Source organism: Drosophila hydei, unplaced genomic scaffold (assembly GCF_003285905.1).
Source record: "Drosophila hydei strain 15085-1641.00,03,60 unplaced genomic scaffold, DhydRS2 tig00008135-arrow-pilon, whole genome shotgun sequence".
In the NCBI taxonomy this organism is placed as follows: Eukaryota; Metazoa; Arthropoda; class Insecta; order Diptera; family Drosophilidae; genus Drosophila; species Drosophila hydei.
In genome coordinates, this window is record NW_022045844.1 from 2,993,625 (window position 1) to 3,015,356 (window position 21,732).

The 21,732-nt window shown below is 40.3% G+C and overlaps 1 protein-coding gene across 1 annotated transcript; it reads left to right on the plus strand.

Annotated features, from left to right (window-relative positions):
• Positions 1 to 9,011: 9,011 nt before the first annotated feature.
• LOC111593222 lies at positions 9,012 to 14,071 on the plus strand. Its single transcript, XM_023305873.2, has 3 exons — positions 9,012 to 9,252; positions 10,892 to 11,340; positions 12,419 to 14,071. The coding sequence occupies exons 1-3, from the start codon at positions 9,141 to 9,143 to the stop codon at positions 14,069 to 14,071; spliced, it is 2,214 nt and encodes a 737-aa protein (XP_023161641.2). The 5' UTR covers positions 9,012 to 9,140.
• The last annotated feature ends 7,661 nt before the right edge of the window (positions 14,072 to 21,732 follow it).

Below are 21,732 nucleotides of genomic sequence, written 5' to 3' on the forward strand. Positions count from 1 at the left end.
AAGATGATCATAATGGTTACGATTATGAGCCCAACACACAATTGACAGCTGCTGCTGCTGCTGCTGCTGTTGCTGATTGCCCAAAATAAACCTAAGCAGCTAAGCACAGTGGAGCCAAGTAGAGAAGAAAAACTGGCTATAGATATTGCTGAAGAGTTTTTAATGGATGAAATTTTGTAGTTGGTTAACTTGGTGAATATTAAAATTATTATTTATTATAGAAAGCACGTTGTACGAGGTGAATTTTGTGTTTTTATTTACAAATTTATTCAAAGTAATTCCCAAAAATAAATACTTATGCCAACGTTTACTGCAGTTCTCGTTGCCTTTCAAAAATTCATAGGATGTTGCTCAGCTGCTACTTCGATGCCTTTGTTCCTCTTTAGCAGCTTAGCCTCTACCTTTCATGAGTCTCTGCAGCTTCGGCAGCTAGAAGAAGTCACAGAATCTGGTTAAAAATTTGATTGCTTTTAGTCAAAAATTGGATGAAGATTCATAGCTTTATTTTTGGGAATAGTCAAAAATTGAAGACGAGCCAAAATGCTTTCAAGCAAAACAGCAGCTAAAAATAAAAAGAAAATTAATGTCTGAAATTTTTGACATAAGTTGACATAGGAATATGAATAGCAACTTAATATGCAAAAAAAATTTTAATTTTAATATTTGCACAAACTTAAAATTCATTTTACTTTTTGAACAAATCTCGCACATACAAAAATTCTACCATTATTTTTAACTTACAGCTAATCTGCCTTGGAACTTTTGTCAAGCAATCGCAGTTGATTTTATCAAAGGCGAATTGTCTACGCTTCATTTAGCTCTCACAGCTCAAATAGTTTATGAGATTATGCATTAAACTAATATATGCCAGAGCAATCTGTTTAAGACTTAAGTAAATGCCTTATATACTCTCTATATATTTATAAAAATATATTTAAAATCTAGCTAAAACTCTTAGTATATGCACAAAAATGTGTTCAAGAATTTGTTAAGCAACAATTTGATAATTGAATAATTTTTTTGCCCCATTGGCTAAGCGTCAGTGTGCTAGGTGGAAGGTTGGAAGGCTGTCTGGCACGCTGGCTGCTTAACAACAGCTTAACTGGCTGGGGCATAACTCATAAGCGTGCTGCAAGCAGCAGGCATTTGTTAAGTGGCACAAAATGCCAATGAACTCAGTCGTTAGACAATTGTTGCTGTTGCCGCTGCCATTGTGTGGGTTAGAAGCAACGCGTTGCACACAAAACGGAAGCGACCTCGAGTGCCATCCAAGTTGGGCGATAATTTGCGACCACTTGACATGCATATCAGAGCAGTAGAGGCTGCCACAGCCAGAGTCTGCAAGGCCATTGCAGTTGCAGTTGCAGTTGCAAGCGGCTGCTCTTTTCGGTTTGCTGTGCATGCTTAAAGCGCGTTAAACGATGATTTAATGCCAATAAATAAGTGTAAACGTTCATTACAGATAATTAATGTATCTGCGCCATGGGTTCAACGGGGTCCCGAACTGTGGCTGCCCCAGACTCCGGCAAAGGCAACGGCAACGGCAACGGCAACGGCAACGGCAACGGCAACGCCAACTCCAACAGCAACAACAAGAAAAGTGAAACTTCAATTAGACGCTTAACAACATTATGGCGTGGACGATTAAGACTTAAATTACGAGCATGGTTCATGCAGACGATTTGACATTTCACCTGCAAAGTGAAGCGAGAGAGGAGCAGCAGCAGGAGTTGGCGGTAGACGACTGACAGACCAGGCAGAGCCGCTCTACCTGCCATTGATCGCTTTATCAGGCTCACAACAATTTCCATTGACTTCGCCCTGACAATGTCGCCCAATTCGTCTTGCAGTTTTCATGCCTGCCGGCCTGGAAATTGTCTGGCTCGGTTTTCGGTTTTCGGTTTTCGGTTTCAGTTTTCAATTTAAAATGTAAATCAAGTGTGAAAAACACCAAAAAGAAACGAGCCAAAATGTGTGCAGCGAAAGTGTTGCAATTGCAATTTGCTTGTTGCAAGTTTTTGACACATTTTTCCTCTGGGGCTGTGTATTGATTTATTTTGATTGTTAATCAATTTGGCGCGCCTGCTGCTGCCATAGCTGCTGTTGTTTTCCCTCTCAGCTCCGGTAATAGTTCAATGAAATTATAAATCAGTCGCTGCAAGTCGAGGGCGTCTGTGCATCTTGGGCTGGCAAGGAATGCAGGTGACACACTTTTCGCTTGGCTCATTTGTCAGGCGAGCGCAGGAAGCTGCTTGCAAAAGAAAAAAGGTTGTGCCACAATTTGCGCATGCGCACGCAAATTATGCGCCATAAATCATGCAACAGGCGAGCTGCAACGGGCGGTGGCAAGTAGGTGTAGCCGCAACTGTCGCCTGCTGCTGATTGCCAGCTCGAAGATAAACTTACATACACAGCATGTAAAGAAAGTGAATATATATATATATATTCATATTCATATATACATTTCTTATGGTCGATCGCGTGCCTCGGCAATTGACTGCAACTGCTGATGCCACGTGTTGCATGTGTTAGTTTGACATTTGTCTGCCTGACCCTGACCCACAAAAGTCAGCGAGCAAAATGCAATTGCAACTGCAGCATGCCAGCTTGCCAACTTGCTACCGCCTGTTGCAAGTTCAATTTGACGCGATCGCCAATTGAAAAGGAAAATAAGAAATAAGAAAAGTCAGCGTTGCAAGACGTCAATCACTTTGCCACTTTTGTTGTTTGCCACCGACTGAAGACATGCAAAAAACACAGCAGAAGCAGCGGCAGAAGTGGTGCAAGAGCAAGAAGCAGCAGCAGCAGCAGCAGAACCTCCGCAGTGGCCCCCAAGGTTAACGTGACGCAAACACAGGCAAATGAAATGAAATGAAATGAAATGAAGCGCAGGCTTCACTCCAAATTCCGCCGACAGCTGTTGGCTAGAGATGGACACAGCTATTTCTAGTCGGCCAAAGTTCCTTGTGGAACTAGTGCCTGTTAAAAGAATCAGTGAACTAGTTCAAAATACACAGAATGGGCATATAGAAATGAATAAACATTTGGAGCTAGATTTTAATGTCTTTGATTTGCTCAATTTTGAATATCTAAGTTCATTCAGAACTAGTTCCGAACTACAAATCCTTTCACCTTTACAACTAATAATGCTTTAAGCCAAGATCTATTAAAATAAACATTATTTATTTGAGTCTGTTTTTATTAAGGAGCTAAATTCGTTTTGAGCTTGTTCTTTGCGCGGAACTAGTTCGCTATAAAGCCATGTAGTTAATCAAAAACTGAGATTAAGTGAATATATATTTTATAATTTTCAGAAAAAGGCTGGAAACTTCATTTGAACTAGTTGAAATGTAACTTTACAATGTCTTCAGGTCTCACAAGCAAAGTTCCCAAAATAAACTAGTTCACAGATACTTAACTAATTCAATCGACATAACAATCCTTTGAGACACTTCAGAGTCGAATAATCCGCGACTCTATCTATATTGACAGCATATGAATTCGTTTAAGAATGGTTCACTTAAGGTTCAACAGCAAAACTAGATCAGCTTAAACTAGTTCACATTTCAGCTCAAACTCAAGTTAAACTTGCTCCAAATGCATTTAAGGCACGTCAAAAGCTATGCCCGATTCTTAACCTGCCATAGATGAGGCTAACACTCGATCCACTTACATGGCACTCACGATCCGTCACGCTGCCTTCTCTAGAGCCCGCGGCCAGCACAGCCTCCCGATCGCATCGGCACTCGTCGCTTTGTTCTTTTGAAACGCCAAGCCCAAAACGTCACTCCAAAAACCGAAAGAAAGAACCGCGCAAACACACTCTTAACTTCTTATTCTTCTTTTTTCTTATTTTCCCATCATCATCTATATATAAATATATATTTTTTTGAGTAGCCGTCTCAAGAAGAGCGCCGTTGCCTTTTTGACAGCCGCCTGGCATGTTCATTTTTATGGCCATCAACGTGGCCTAAAGTGCCTCTCACTCTCTCACTATCTCTCTCTCTCTCTCTAGCTCTTCCATTTGCTTAGCAGTTGCATTCTTAGAAGCTGCTGCTGCTATATAGAGCTCTAACCATTCGCTGATTCGTTCTAAGACTTGCGGTATTTCTAGCCGCGGTTGCTTCAGCCTCTTGAGCTTCATCTTCGCCTACTTCTTCTATAGGGCGTGTATTTTTTTGTATTTTGATTACAAATTGAATTTTATACGTTCGCGTTCGCACTGCATTGATTTATGATATTTTATTCTGCCCGCTCAGCTACAGTTCGTTTTTTTTAATTAAGTCCAAGTCCAAGTGTTAGCCAGCAGCATTTGATTTATGCTCTGCTCTACCTCTCCGTCTCTCTTACTGAATACTATATATATATATGAGTTGTATATATAATTAAAGTTGAAAGTAAAGAAACTCTTTCGATCGGTGCTTGGTTAGAAACGTCGCGCATAGCTTTCCCTTGAGTTTGTCTTGATCTTGTCTTTGTGCCTTGGACATTGCGTGCGATTGCATTACGAGTGAAATTTTCTGCCCTTTCTCGCTTGGCGATCTTGAGACATCGATAACCTTTTTGCTTAGGTTTTTTTTTATTTTGGCCATCTAAAACTGACATCATCAGAGCGCAGCAGTTCGCAATTTAATGCCGTGCCACAAAGTCTTTTTTTAATACACCCTGCAACTGATGGAAAATGGGTGTTTAGGGTATAATGGGCTTGGTCTAAGTGTATGTAACAGGCAGAGGGAGGCTTGGAGATCCTCATTAAGTCGATTGTCAACTGGATCAACTATCAACTTCTTTACAAATTGCTTACCAATCCAACTAGAAAAGCCTCAAGAAATCTAATTGCAAAAGGATGCGTTAGGCACTTAAAGATATATTCTAGTCGGATACTCCCGATAATAGCACTCGTGCTTGATTTTCCTTTTGCTTTGGTTTCTGATTACATAAATTTGGCGCCTGACCGCGAGTCAAAGAAGAAGGGGGATCAGGCCGAGGGGGAGGCAGCGCGAGCTCCACATTTGCATCTCCGAAGCGCAGGCAAATGTGTGTCAGGCATTGGGGCGCGGCATATGTAATTACAATAACTGCAACTTGCAACTTGGCAACTTGCAGCTTGCATCAATGCAAATAACGCAGAATGTGTGTTTGAAGCAGTGCAGGAGAAGGAAGAGGAGGAGGAGGTGTATAGGGGAGAGTAGATTGGGAAGGAGAGAAACCTGTCGCTTTTAATTAAAGGCCGCCCGACTCTAAGTAACTTTTCATGTATCAACTTATGCGCACAATGTTAAGCGACAGCGGCAACAACAACAGCAATCAGAAATAACTTTTGCATTTAGTCATAACTGCATTTAAAATATTTTCGATTGTTGCTGGCCCCACACACCAAACTCGTATTTTGATTTGATTTGGATTGTTTGTAACTCCCCCATATGCAAAAAAAACCACAACAACAGCAAAATAATAAATAAATAAAGAGAGAAAAATGTATAAATGGGATAGACTCTGAATGCAATTGTATCCCAGCCCAGGTACGACCCACTTCTGTCATGTTGCACGATAAATAGTTGGAGATTTATTGTTTGGCACAGTGGCAGGCATAATTACAATTTATGCCCCATTCGGGGGCAGCACAAACAGCCAACAGCCAACAGCCAACAACCAGCTACAACAGCTTGTGCAATCTACGAGCCAAGTTCAAAGCGTGTTTTGAGGAAGCTGTCGCCAAAGACAAAGACCGTACAAATTGCAAAAGGAAGCTGTCCATCGTCTTTTGTCTTTCAGTCAGAGTTTGTCTACCTGCCACACAATTGCCATTATTCTTGCGACTATTGAAAGTGAATATTTACAAATAACAGCAGCATTGATCAAAGGGAAGGAAACGTATGTCGAAATATAAATACCCTAGCGTGCCTGGTACTCAGGCTTGATTTTTGATATGCTTATTGAAGTAGCAGCAAAGCTTTAATTGTCTTCTGCAGCTCTTCATGTAAGCTAGACGAAACTTAAACTAACTTTAATTAACTTTGATTAAATTATACATGAGCTTTCAAGAGCTTACTTTCAGTAAGACACAGAAAAGGCTTTTACCTGATACTTAATGAGCCTAATGAGCTTGAGCTTTCTTATAATTTCAAGAGAGGTAAGTACTTAGCTATATTAATAAGCTTTCAAGAGGATAGACATAAGCTTTTATTAAACAGCTTTTGATTAATATGGAAAAGGACAGCTTTGAGTTTGACTTTATTTTCAGGAGATTTGAAAAGCTTTTAAAAGCGTGTATGAGCTAAAAATGAGCTTCGAGCTAGCTTTAAGAAGCTTTTATTATTAGGAAACAGCTTTTCAAAAACCAATGTCTTCCCTTATAACTTGCCAGATGATTGTAAATTGAACTGAAGTGCAGCATACAGAAGTTGCTAGAAAAAAGTTTTAGCATTTCTAGGACGGCAGTTGAATCCCTCGTTGTTTGACCTACTCTAAGAGTCTATGTCTAACTCTAGGAAATGTATGCCAGATGTGAGTAAATATGTCACTAACATCCTTCTGTTAAGCGCCACTGGAACGCTTCCAGGTCTGTCTGGCAAGCTGATTGTGCCCTCAGTTAGGGTACACTCGACTTTCGCATACCGTTTCAGGGGGGCCATTACATCATGTGAAGTTGAAGCACTTGGCTGCTATTGTTGAGCACATAATTAAGCGCCGCTTAGCTTATCTAATTAACGTCAGGCAAACAAGAGAGACAAGCGGGAGACCCCGAAAAAGACGAAGTCTAATGAATCGTTGGCCAGCTGCGTGCGCTGATTTATATGCGAGTTTTTCAAGAGTTTGTTGCTGTTGTTGCTGTGTGAATTGTGTTTTGTCACCGTGTGCACAAGTCCACAATTCGATCGCGCGCACACTTAAGAGCAACGTTTACGCAGGCTCTCCAATGGAGCACTCATATTCGCCAGCCAGCCAGTCAAAGTCAAATCGAACTCCAAGTCGCAAACGCAGCCGGAGCCGGAGCGGAACATGTGACATAAGTCGCCGGGTGTATGGCAATGATATATGAATATGACAAAGCGACATGGACAACTTTATTGGCTCATGAAAAGCGCTGTCACTGCCTCTGACTGACATAAATCACGAGCACCAAAAAAAAAAACCATTCGACGAACCCAACGAGCTGCAAACGCAGCCAACTTCAAGCGAGCGATCGCAGAAAAAGATCTCAGCGAGGAGAAAAAGAAACCCAAAACAAGAAACTAAAAAATAAATCAAAAATCAATTTTCGCAAATGTTCAGCGACAACAAGAACAACGAGACGAGACGAGACGTCACAATCTTAACGTTCATCCAGCGTGAAGATCGAGATCTTAGTTCGAGTGTATCTGCATCTGTGTGTGGGTTTATCTAGCTTCGGCTCACAATGGAATACGAATAGAAGGTAAAAAATATGTAAAGACAAAACTTGAATATTTATATATATCTAGTTAAATCGAGGACAAGTTCTTAACATTTAAAAATATATATTTATATAAATATATGACTTGTATCTCTGTTGATGATGATCGATTTGCTGTTGTTATGGCAGCTGATTCATAACAGCTACAAACAGTGGGTGGCATATTTTGATCAAGGTTAAAGTTATTGCTCTACTTTATGCTGCCCGCAGATGGCACCATGACCTGAGATAAGCTTGAATATGCTTGTTTACTTGCCTGAATAACTCTTAGAAAAAGTTCTTATATTCATATGGAAGCAATATAACTGTTAATGTCATGTTTATCAAGGATAGTTGATAAGGTAAGTGGCAATTTCTAAACCAAAACCTGTAGCTAAACTGAAAGATATTTAATTGTCTGTCTGTTAGTGAAACATACAGATGTGGCCGAGGAGTTTGAGCTTCTTTTACTCGCCTCAAGACGTTGACTTCAGCATCACCTGATTTTATCAATGCTTATTTGCAAAGCTCCAGAATGAACAGATTTTGCGTAGCGGCCTGAGCTTACTCTTTGCTCTGCTATCACTCACTTAAATGCATCCACCATGCATTTACTTGATTGGGTTGGCACGAAGTGTATATGTATATACAGTAGCCTATCTGTTTTTACATATATTGATATTGACTTCGATTAGAGTAGAAATAATCATAGACAAATGAAATCCCAAGGGACGACCGCATGCATTTCAAATACTCCTTGATTGCCATAAGCCTGACAAAAGAACTTTATTTTTATTTTTAAATTATTTTATAGAATATTTTAAGCATATTTTCTAGATTCGTTCTGGTTTATCAGAATTCTATAGAAATAATACAAACTAAAAGTGCCCTTAGAGGGTATCTTCAGTTCAGCTTTCCATATAGATATGCCTCTTGCCGTTTTTATTATCATTTGTCATACAAGTAGTATTAGCCGCATTCCTCCATCCAACCCTACACATAATATACCCCACAACTGACCCACAAGGGTATCTACCCTTGGACCTACCACATAACCATAACTGTTCCCGTTTTTCTTTTCATTTGTCATAGAGCCGCAGCAAACTAGACCAACAAGTGAAAAACGACGTCATATGTGGCTGCCACAGCACACACACGCACACACACATACTAGCACAGTGACACGCCACCTATCGGCTGGCGGAAAGCGCAGTCAGACACGCCATCTAGACACGCTAGAAGTGGTCAGAGTACACACAGCGGGCACTCATACTTAGTCCATTTAGCTGGGGTTTTTTTGCTTACAGCAAGCAGCGACAGCAAGCCGAAACCCTTTAGCCCTATAAAATGTGCGCCCAACGCGCATGACCTCAACAATTTGGTTCACTTCAATTGCCAAACGCACACACAAATGGCCAAAAGGTCCTGTTGCGTGCTCCACTACGACAACGAGTGCTCATTGTAAGTGTGTAAGTAGTTGTTGTTGTTGCTGGTAGTTGCTTTACTATTGCCATTGCTAAATGACCAAAGCCTGACTGACCGTACTTTTGGGTCAGTTCGTCAGTTGCGTTGAGTTCGTGAGCAAAAGCGGGCGCGTTGTGTTCTTATTCATATTAGCAACTTTTGCCTTTACATATATCGCTTCACGCTTCAATATGAATTAAAAAGGGAAAAACTGTGCAGTTCTATATACTCATAGATATATATATATATAAAGTGTGGAGCCATGGGCTGCGCCAGCAGCACTCCAATGGTTGCCACAGCGGGCAGCGAAATGCTAAAAGCAGCCACACATGTGGCAGGCGATGTCAAAAAGCAAGGCGAAGCGGCTGTTGAAGGTGTGTGCGAGTGTGATAGTGTGCGAGTGTGTGTAGCTGACATTTAAAAGCGCATTTCTCAATATTTACCCAGTTGCACTCGAGTCTCTACGTATACTTAATGTCACACCCGCCGTATACTTAATATTTGCATAGTGTCCGACAACAAATCAATTCATTAGTCTAATAAAGTTAGCCAGTTGACCTTTGAACTCGCGCTTTCTATTGTGCTAGGCCAATAAGAGAAACGATCACATAAACAGTTGACATAATGAGCCATGCCCAAAATAATAATGCCAACTAATCAAGGGCAATTGAGCAGGCAGCGCTCCATGTCCTCCACACTCTGCAAGGACTAACTCGATACATATACGTATTTATTTGTATATATACACACACTCACGTATATTACACACATATTTATATGAATAGCATATGAAGAAAAACGAGTTTTTTGCGTGACCAGCAAATTGGAGCACTATTTTAAATAATAAAACGCGAAATTTGCATAGAGTATACGAGGCGCGTACGTGTTGCTGGGCATTTTGCTAGGGCAAATGGCACATTGATTGATTGAATCAATTTAACGTTGAGCACAAAATGAAAAAAAAAAACTGTTGAGCAACTGGAAAACATATCTAATTAGATGCCAAAACTAACTAATTATGGGTTTGCCCACAGAGGAAGCTAAGACTCTGGCAAGATTTATGAAAGTTGTATTAAAAATTCTTTCAGATTAGCTATTTGCTTAAAGTAATTTGTTGTAAACGATATTTTGTCATTATGTGTAACATGGAATGTGATAGAAATGCTTAATAATTATGGCAAATCCTTTAGCAATGAAGGGTAGGGAAAACTAAGTTCTTAGGGCTTTTTTTTGTTTTGCCTACAATATTCCTGTAGATGGGTCAATTCATAAGGCTCAGCTATATATGCTATAATGTATATATACAACGTTTTGTGAATATATAAATATATTGTATATATATAAAGACGCAGATAATTGAATGTAGATAATATATTATTTATAGATAAACCCTTTTGAAAGCAGAATTTTAATGATGTGAGTCCTCGTCGTAGTCTTCAGTGTTGTTGCTACTATATTCAATTCTAATGATAATAAAAATAAAAGCAATAATAATTAATAAACATAGTAAGATAAAATAATTAAATATAGATTATTGAACTATTATAACGAAAAGAAATATATCTTAAGCAAGGCAGTAAAATATTTTACTGTGTAAAATGATTCAGTTCCTATTCAATATTCAGTTCTGTATAGAATCATCGGTCTCTGCCCAATTCTCAGTCTTGTTAAAATCTCTTTACATGTGCAATATACAAGTATAAAACACAGACATAGAGTGAGAGCTCAGCAGTCATAAATAACAGCTCGAGCATCAGCTCGTATGCCTTATAGACACATTCATAGTCTCAATCAGAGTCAAAGTCTTCGTGTAAATGAAATCTAACATTCAACTTACATACAGGGTATGGCCTAGTCACATAAGTCATAGCACATATTATAAATATATTGATTATCGGCAGCTTAATTGACAGGCGCAGGTCAACGACCTGCTACCATGTACGCCAACTGCTCACTCAACAACGAACACAAAAATAGATTTTAACAATATGTCAATCATTTGTGCCTTTGCAGATGCCACACAGGCCATAAGCTCGACCATGGACTCGGCCAAGGAAACCGTTAGCACTGCAGTGGCGGGCATTACCAATGAGCTGGGCAGTGCGTTCAAGGAGGGCAGCGAAGCGCTGGACGAGGCCAAGCACAAGGTAATGGAGGGCTTGCATCTGGAGAGCAAGCCGAACGCTGAGCCAACGGAGACAAGCACATCGAGAGCGCCGACGCCTGCTCTGGAGCCAGACGGCGATAGTCTGAAGACCTCAACGCCGGAGCCCGAGATCGAACAGGCATTGGCCAATGCTGTTGCCAATGAGGAGGAGGCGCCGCCCACGCCCAAGCCATCGCTGCAGGAGCTGGCCGAGCTGAGCGCCCAAGTGAGCGAGGCGAGTGTCGTAACAGTGGTGGCAGCTACAGTGGTGGCAGAGACAACTGTGCCGCCGGACGCTGCAGAGACGAAGGCAACCGTGGAGTAAGTACGCATTGAGTGCACACCGTTGCCTACGTAGAGACCGTAGAGACCACTGCATCAAACGTAGAAACTGCAACAAATCGCGTAGTTTGTACCTTTAGCTTTTGTTTTTTCAAAGTAAACGTAGCTCAAACTTAATATACATATATATATATATATATATCATATATATAACATACTTATTTTATCTATATATATACTGCTCTCTTTTTCTCTCTCCTCAACAATATGTAAATTGTAAATAAATAACTTTTATCTCCATGTACATATCATATACTCTGCATTTCTTATTATTGCCAGCTAGCAATTAGCTAACTAACAAGAGCAACAGCAGCAAGTCTTGTGCGTAGCATTGGTAAACCATAAATATATATACTATATACTACACACTTAAATATATATACAACTTTGGCATGTCGAAGTTTTTGATAAACTCCTGCTTAGGGCATGGATTGAGATGGCAGCTGCAGCATCTGAAGTCGGTCTCTGTCTTTGTCTGAAAATTATGTTTTACTTTATTTAAGATATTACTAAAAAATTTAATATTAATATTTAATATGTAATATTTTATATATATAAAGTATTATTTACGTCTCATTTATTGTTTCTCAAAGTATTTTTCTCTTGAAACTATTCCTTAGTTGAGCTATTTCTTGAAACAAAATTCGCTTAAGAAACGTGTTTTAAATAGCTGAGCGTTAACTGAATCTAACTACAAAGCTAGTTAAATACATATATTATATATTATAATATAATATTTTCTTAACATATCTCTTATTGTTACCTGAAACTTAACTTAAGATTTTAGACGATTTTAACTGGATACGATTATCTTTCGTAATTTTCTAGCTTTCAAGCTTATGCTTGGAAGGAGAGGGCTTAAAACAAGTAAAGCCTATTACTATTCATATTTATATAACACAATACTAAGATTGAAAGGAAACCATAAACAGCTCAGCAAGAGTTTCATCAAACCCGAACTCACATACAGAAGTACTCACATTCTAAAGAACTAAACAAAAAAGATATGAATACTTATTAACACACATACTCACACACACACACACTTACTGACAACACTCACACACTCACACACACACTGCAAAAGTCGTTGGCAGCGTAAGGTAGAGTTCGAGCTGGAGGAACAACGTCGCCCCAACACCACCGAATGGGAAAAGCTGGCCGATCTGCTGGCCAAGGGTCATAGATTTCGGCCCTATGAGAGCTTTGCCCGCAATCAAAATCAATTTTCCGTCTACAAGGACTACACGAGCCTAAGGGACAAGCCCGGCCATTACGATGGACACTTTAGCGATGGCAATTCGCTGTCGAGCACCTCGCAGTCCCAGTCGGACCTCTCCAGCGGCCACTTGACACCTGCCCCGCCCACGCGTAAAGGTCAGCGCGATTACGCCAAGTTCGTGGGCTCTGAGCAGCCGGCGAGTGTTTCGCGTGCCAGTTCCAGGCTCTCGAATGCGGGCGCCACCAGCACGAGAAGCTTTGACTATAATCCACAGCGTGAACGAATCAGTCTTCCAATTGGCACGCGAGTCGCCAGTCGCTCCCTTTGGGCCAGAAATCAGCCCGACGTGCTGCCCGAAGAGCCGGGCAGCTACACTCCGGCAAGGCGCAGCAGCTTAGTCACAGGACTGCGCCCAATCGGAGATGTACAACAAATGCCAATGACTAGATCTACCTCAAATCTGCAAATGACGAGAAAGCAGAGGGAAGAGCAAAATGAGTCGAGGCCAAGCAGCCGAAGACACTCAGAAGTGGGCTCAGTGAGACCCAAAGAGAGCGCAGCCCCAACACAGCCAGCCTTAAGATCGAAGGGTATTCCACAGCCTGCTAAAGAGGCGAAGCAGCGTGTCAAACCGTCAACTGAGCCCAAGTCTCAGCTAGGTGCGACCTTCAAGTCCATGCTGGACTCATCGCGAGACATCAGCTCGGCACTGCTGTTGGCCACGCCCTTGACCGTTACCTCACTGCTGCACAGCCCTACAGCTGTCAGCAGCAACAAAATGCCAACGCCCACTGTGGCACGTGCCGCTACTTTTGTGGTGGAGCCAAGACAAACGCAAGCTGTCACGCATGCCACACATGCCACGCCCATACGACCGGCAACAGGGCAATTAGCAACAATGGCAACTGCTTCCTTTATCACAGATGCCATTGAATCAGAGGAGCGTGCACGCATCCTGCCCAAGTCGAGCATGCCCAGAAAAGGATTACCTCAACAAGCGAACTCCGTGCCACTCACGTCCCCTCAACGAACTCAGCCAAATGTTGTCTCAACTGTTACCAAATCTCCGTCCATGTCGCGTGCCTCGTCACGTCTCTCCTCCAACAGCAGCACGGAGGTAGTCGTACGACCTCTGAGTCATCTGAATACGCCCAGCGCTGTTTCCCTGTCGCCTGATGTCGTTGTCACGGAATACGATGACAGCGACCTGGAGGCAGCCTTGGCGAAGCTGGCCGAGAGGCGTCTCTCGACTACAGCCTCCTTGCCCTCTCAGCGCTCGGCTACACGTAATTCGAATACCTCAGCGGTGCGAGACTCGCGACGCACTTCACCCTGGCTGAGGCGAAATATGGACCACTATAACAGCCAGGAGCCGAAGCCTCTAACAAGTTGTGGCGCTTTGGGTCTGTGCTCGTCTGCTCAAGGCAGCCAGCACCTGCTCGAGCGTTGTGAAGTCTGTTGTAAGGAATTTGTGATGAATTAGTTTAGCGCGCTAATGCAAATAAAAAAAAAAAAATTATATACAAATGAAGGCAGATATATACAAATAGCGAACGATCCATGTGTCAGATTTTTGAAACTTTAAGAACTAGAAGCTTGCAGCTATAAATATATATATTCTTGTATAGCATGCAAGGAACAAGCTGACAATTTTTTCGTAAAATCTCTTCCAAATATTCGAAAATCATTAATGTATCAATAATAAACTTTTTATTTGGAAAGCATCATTTGATAGCTTCTTATTTTTATATACAAATTCAGACAAATTCATATAAAATTCCTTCAACATATGAAGCAAAAGATTTCTGTTTTCAATCTCAAAAAAAAATTTTTTTTTTAAATAATATAAAAAGGAAATTAATCAAAGTCGTTAACTTTAGGACAAGTATTTTCTAGTCAGGCACATCTGATTGAAGCTATTTTATTTCCTTACAATATTAAACACAAAAACATTTTCTATCTTCCAAAGTTTAAAGGCTATGCATTATAACTATATATATATATATAATTATAATTATATTACACTATAACAAAACTGTTTTTTATATGCATATTACATGCCTTATTATTAATTATATATTTCAATTTTATATTTTATTTATTTGTTAAGATTCCAACTAAAAATTTACTGCCTTAAAATGCTTCCAAAATATATAAAGAAGATTTTTTATTTTTATTTTTTTTATAAAATAAGCTTATCAACCAAGTACCTAAATAATATATTAATAAAATTAAGTAACCCAGCGATTTTATTAAGCCATAATCAAAACACATTTCAGAAATACAAATAAAATTTTTATAATAACAAAAACAAAAGAAAAACATTTAATTATTATTTTAATATTAAATAGTATATAAAATTAACAAAAAATATAATATTCAATTATTTTATTTTATTGAAAATTCTGTTAGCGAAACAAAAGACTTAAGGCAAAAACTGGGCTATTAATTGTCTAATTGTTAAGGAAGCTATTCACAGGTAACTCTGAAGCTGCAAGCGCATAACATTTTAATAGCATATTATTAACTGTATTATTAACCTCCTATTCACTTCGTTCACTCAAGTCACACAACAGTAAACAATCAAAACACAGCGCCATGGCTAAAAGTTCACTTATTGAATTATGAGCGCCTTACAGCCTCCATCGGTGTACTTAAATTTGTTAAACATTAGATCTGTTTTGTGTTGTCTAATTGATGACTTAATATAACAACAACAAAATTGAATTGTTTATCTTTGCCGTTCACTCAATTATTCTGCCACTTTGGCGCATGGGGGAGGGGAGGCTGTTAGGCCTTTATGTTCGTTTTATGTTTCATGTTTCACGTACCACATGCGCCACGTCTACCGTCCGTGACTTAATGAACTATTAACAGCAATGATAGTAATTTGTTGTAGCAGCCGCAGCAGCAACAAATGAAATTGCTTTCAGGCAACAGCAACAGCAGCAGCAACAGCAACAACAACTGCAACAAACAGCAACAACAAGTTGTCTTCATGGCACTTTTTGGCAAACAAATAGACAATTCAACAAAGCGACATGCAGACAAATGACTACAACAAAACGAATACAAGAAAGAGAAGAAAAAAAGCACAAACTAAACGAATACTCATACTCGTACTCAGAGATACTCATATACTCGAATAGTCAAGCATTTTGCGGGGGTGTCAGATCGTTAGACCCCGTCGCACCTGTAGCCTGTAGCAGCAGCAGCCGCAGCAGCAGCCGTCGCAATTGGCTTTGCAACTATTTTGGCACGATTTTCAAATTACGTACATTGACTCGCAAAATGTTTGGTTTATGCCGCAATTAATTTCCAGGCGGAAGAAGCAGCAGCAGCAGCAGCAGCAGCAGCGGCAGCGGCACAAGTGGCCCCCAGTTCAGTTGGAGGTGGAAAAGTTGAAGGTCTTCTGTTACTGTTGGAGTCTCTTGAAATGTTGTTTTTGTTTTTGTTGCTTTTGGCGTGACATTGAAAGTGAAAGAACAAGTTTTATACGTTGGCAGCGGGGCATTTCTATTTTTTAATGACGCTGACTTTTACATGGCAGCTGACTAGCTGCCTCGCTGCCTAGCTGCCTAGCTGCCTAGCTGACTGACTGTCTCAGTTGTAGCTGTGGCTGTGGCTGGTTCATTGAACGCATGCGTGGCAGCCACAAGTGGCAGCAGCGTCCACAAGTAACGCTAATGATCTATGAAGTGTAAGTGTTTTGTACTTTTACTTTCATTTATCATAAATGGAGGCGTCATTTGTGCTCGACACAGTTGAAATTAGCAATGCGCCCAAAAAATACATTTTAGCACTTCATTCAAAGCTGTTGCGGTTGCTGTTGCAGTTGCTGTTGCTCTTGCTGTTGTGGTAAAACTAGCTTTTAATCAAATTTACATGCACCAACAATGTTTTGCAGCCATACGCACTGTGGGCTGTGCCACAAAAGCAGCAACAACAGCAACAACAGCAGCAGCAACAAGTCTTTTACTTTAGTGTAAAATTGATTTATGCAATTGTTTGTTAGCCACCAGCTGATTTGTTTATATGTGCAACGACAGCAACACAGCAACCAGTAACAACAGCAGCAGCAGCAACAACAGCAACCAGGCAAATCAATAAGTTTATGCAACATGTGGCTGATTGTAGATTTTTGAAAAGATAAAATCAAAAAGACAGCCAGAAGACAATGGCTGTAACCGCATTCACAGGCTTCCGCTACAAGTTGTTACCATTTCAGCAGCAACAGCTAAGAGCTAACAGCAACAGGTAAAGCTAAGAAGTAACAGCACCAGGAGTTGTTAACAGCTAAGGAATCGTTAACAGATAGCTAACTTCAATATATATAGACAGATGGCACCAACAATAGCTAATAGCAAGAGCTAACAGCAGTAGCTGGTAGCAACAGCACGAACTAACATGAACAGCTAAAAGTAACTGCTAACAGCAGCTGCTAACAGCAACAGCTAACAGTAACACTTAACAGCAACACTTAACATCACCAGCTAACAGCACTGTTAGCTATAACATAGCAGCTGCACAATTCACTATTTATAATAACATTTTTAGACCAAAAAATATTTCAAAAAATTCGAATTCGACAAAAAATAAATAAGAAACGAAAGACAAGGCGCATGCGAATTTTCAATTAATATTGCAACTGCAACTGCAACTGGGATGTTGCAACAGCAGCTAGCAAAAACGCACTGCGTCTGTCTGACTTGGCAGACCTGGCCAAATAGCAATCATTTGTTAGCCAAAAATAAAATGAGTAAAAAAAGGTAAAATGCATTTCTACAATTGGCGGCTGCTTTCGTTCGTGGCCTTTTGGCTAACATTTTGCATAACTGCGGGTCAAGACGGAAATGGAAGACGTTCGCCAGCCATTAATAATTTTTATTATACGCTTTGGCTTAGGCTTTGGCTATGGCTGCGGCTGTGGCTGTTTGGCTTTGGCTCTTTGGCGACGTGGACATCTTCAATGCGTTTCGAGTGCCTTTTGTTTTTAATGGAAACGTGCCACACAAGCCACATGCAACGAGCTACATGCCACATGCCACATGCCACATGCCACATGCAACACATAAACTTTTAAACATCTGCTTTTTAAGCTGCGCCTTCTGCCTTTGGCAGCATTTTGGGAGTCTTTTATTTGATCAGTAGCCGCCGCATAATCCAAATTAAATTGTCAAAAGAAATGACAATTCAATATGCGAGACAACGGCAAATCTTGTTAAGCAAATGCTCAAGAAAATGGGAAAGAAACCGAAAGCACTTCGTCATCTTTTCTCACTCCTCGCGGTCTCTCAATCTCTCGCTGTGTTCAAAATGTCAAATTAAACTGTCACAGCGACTTTTAGACCATTTTCGTTCATCGTTTTCGGCTATTACATAAGCTACTTATCAGCTCTGATAACTGCGGGGAAAAACTCAAAAAAAAAATGACTATGTAAACATGTGAAATATTAATGGGCAACTCCATGAACGAGGGTTGTCTGAGAAATAAGACAAAATAATAATAAATAATTAAATAAGTTTATATCATTCTCTTCCTATCTCTTCTTATCTGCACATTTAATCACGGCAACTACTCTAACGACCCTCGCATATGCTGTATGCGTTGGTGTCTGTGTGTGTGCGTAGGTGTCTTGTGCGGTCAAGCGCATAAATCAGCGCGACAGTTAAGCAGACATTCGTCCATTCGGGCATTCGCTCATGCGTCAGCCAAACAAAAGACTTAGGCAACGAACGCGACACTGTTGCAACAAAATGCGTTTTATGGCCAAAGCATAACATGTGGCAACAGCTGCATCGCTGGAACCAAGCATATTCTTAACCATATGTCTGCCACTATAACTATGCGACTCTGAGACAGAGTCAGAGAAGGAGGTGGAGATGGAGAAGGAGAAGGAAACGGATGGAGACCCAGCCCCAAACCCTGTCTCAATCCCTGTTTCAAACTGAACTGCGCTAATTCGTGACTACTTTGTTGTACATTGTTGTTGTTGTTATTATTGTGCTGCCGTCAAGCAAAAGCCCTAAATTTAACAATAATAGCAAAAAAACAGAATATTGCATATGTTCAACGAAGTTTGCATGCGCTTTAGAGAATTGAAAGGGAAATTCATTTATTAAAAAAAATGTTAAAAATTCATAAAAAATAAGTAAAATATTACTAAAAAAAATTTATATTTTCTTTAATAAATTTATATTTAAAATTAATTCTAAATAAAATGATTTTCACAATTACGATTACGGTTAAAGTTAAAACTACTAAAAAAGGCATAGACTAAAGATGATACTAAGCGACAATTGAGTTAATAAAGACGACAGGGGAACAGGAACTGAACGAGATCGAAGGACAGTTTATTTTTTTTTAAATGCTTCAAGGATTGGATAAGAACTTGGCATATGTATATAATCTGCTGAGGATTTCCTTAGTCTCTCTTATTTTAAGCAAAGCTTTCTTCATTTTTGGTAATAAAAGTTTCCCCATGCAATTTAGAAATTAGAAAATTTTTAAAATTTTAAAGAAGTCCAATTAAAATTTACATTTAATTTTTATAAGATTTTTTGCCCAACTTTAAGTAGCTACAAACGTAGTTTAGCATCAAATATGCAACATCACACATAAAATAAATATATATATGGTATATAGTTATAGTTCTAAATATCTCAACTCACATCTAATTTAAGCATAAATCAATCAACTATCAGTCAAATATCCACATGTCTTAAGCGGCAATAGTTTTCTTGTCTCACAAGTTACCAAGCCATTTAAATAGTCTTGACACCTCAGATTGTAGCATATGAAACGCAAATTGAGGGAGTCGGATGCTAAGCTGTGCTGCCAGACGCTGTCAGAGGACTGGCAGGCCCAGGCCGCAAAACGTTTGCGACTTGCTGCTACCGCGACGTGTGAGTCATGTGCTAGATCATTTTAAGCAATATATACAAATATATATACATATAAATATGTATATAGAGACATATGTGTGCACTTTACTTTTGTTTTCAAAGACCCAGAGCCAGAGCCAGAGCCAGACCCTGTTCCAGTCACAGTTTGAAAAGTCCCAGCTATATTCCCAGTTGTCAGTTTGTGGGGCTTGTTTCGATTTCAGTTGTTTTTGTATTTTTTGTTTTCGTTAAGAGTTTTTCTTCTTCAGCAATTCGACAGCATTTGGTTGTCGCCGACGACAAAGATAGAAATCGCATGACACGATCTTGTAGCCCGAAACAGGCGCCAGTAACCCAGTTTTCAGGTTTTTGCCAACAACAACCACAACAACAGCGGCAGCGGCAGCAGCAGCAACAGCATCGAGCGACTCCCTTGGCCAAATGAAAATGAAACGTTTTGGGCATAAATAAATAATGACAATACTCGTACTCGTACAACAGCCACCAAAACAGGCAACAACAAATGAGCGCCAACTCTCTCGCTCTCTCTCTCTCTCTCTCTCTCTCTCTCCTTCTCGCTTGCATTTGCATTTGCTTGGCTGCTGCGGCATTTGCCTGTTTGTTTTTCAAGTTGTTGCGGCCGCACCAACGTCTGCCCATTGTTTGTTTTACTTTATTTAGTTTGTGTTTTTCTTAGCCTTTTTCTAGCCTTTTTCTGGCTGGCATTTTTCTAGATTTGCCAACCACCCCCAAAAAACATGCGCTGAACTCTGACATCGTCCAACCAACAAACGAACAGTGAAAAAACGTTGAAAAAAGTGCTGCTCCTGTTGCTCGCACAACTGAGCGCCTACACTGTGCGAAAAATGGCTTGCCTTGAGCCATCCATACACAGCTTTTGTCGCTGCTGTTGTTGTTGTTGGTGCATTGAACTTCGTTAGCCAAGCCCATAAATTGATTGATTTTTCGCTAACAATGCACGCTTGATTTATTGCCATCGCCTTTTCGCTCAATTCTAAGTTTCACTTTCAGTTTCGACAGTCCGTCACCCACTCGGCTCGGCGCAGCCAATCGCCAATCTGGGAAAGCTCGACGAGTGTGCGGTGGATGCACCCTACGCGTCGGTAGCCGGGTCGTCTCTGCTCGTCCGTCTGCCGGTCTGCAGCCATGCGATGCCAAGAGTTGCATTTTCTACAACAAATCAAGGTGACTGGACATCAAGATAAAAACATAACAAACGATTTGACTAAGCCAGCCAGTAATAGGCAACAGCAACAACAACGGCAACAACAACCGCTAACCGTTATTGTTATTGCTATTGCAATTGCTATTGGCCTGGCTCTGACTCGAGCTGAGGCCTGGCTCCTACTCCTTCTCCTTGAGCCGGGCGCACCAAATTTGGTGCGAAACTGAAGCTGCGTTGTCGCAGTCTCCTATTTTTTGTTTTTGTTTTTGTTGTTGTTGTTGTTTTCTGCTTGCAGGCTGTCGTGGACATCGCACAGTGGTTGAAAAGCCTAAGGTAGCTCTCTAAGACAAAGAATTGAAGTAGAAAGTTAATAGAAAACCTTGGGCAGGCTTGGCTGAAACATCAATGATTTGAGATCTGAGACTCAAGTTTTGATATATCAAATGAATATCTTTAAGCAGTATTAGGTATTCTATAGCAAACTTCACCAAAGAAGTATTACCAAATGAGCTAAAAAGATTGTGGAATGGAGTCTAGAGTATATATATTTAAATATGTTTGAGAAAGAGTCGATAAGAGTTAAAGATTGAGAACAGCTCTAAGAAGGCTGAAACAGTTACAAAAGACTGTATACTATATAAACTGTATACTGTATGACTGTATACTATATATACTATATATATAAATACCTCCAAATCTGAATCACAGATTTTTCTCAGCATTACCGAAGCATATCTGAGCATATTTGAGAGCCCATGCACTACACCCCCACAAAGCATTTCAATGATGCTTGCACCACTGTGCTAAAGTCGTGGCTGTCGTCGTCATATTGAAATTGAAAATAAGAATCGTATTTGGTAATTGTAATGAAAGCGAAAGGAGTGAAAACTTTTTTCTGTATGTGTGTGTGTGCGCTAAGTACGAGTGCGAGTGCGGCTTGGGCTATGTGCACAGAGTTTTTATTTTTGTTTTGGTCACAAAGATAGATCACCAAGGATTGTCGCAGCCACTTTCTATACACACACACACACACACAGCTACGCACATACTGTGTGCAGTTCAATGACACAAAA

Excerpts from the sequence above, each read along its gene's own strand:
- LOC111593222 (XM_023305873.2), top strand. The coding sequence starts at position 9,141 with ATGGGCTGCGCCAGCAGCACTCCAATGGTTGCCACAGCGGGCAGCGAA. Across the intron at positions 9,253-10,891 it reads AGGCGAAGCGGCTGTTGAAG|ATGCCACACAGGCCATAAGC; the intron begins GTGTGTGCGAGT and ends GTGCCTTTGCAG. Across the intron at positions 11,341-12,418 it reads CTGCAGAGACGAAGGCAACC|ACAACACTCACACACTCACA; the intron begins GTGGAGTAAGTA and ends ACACACTTACTG.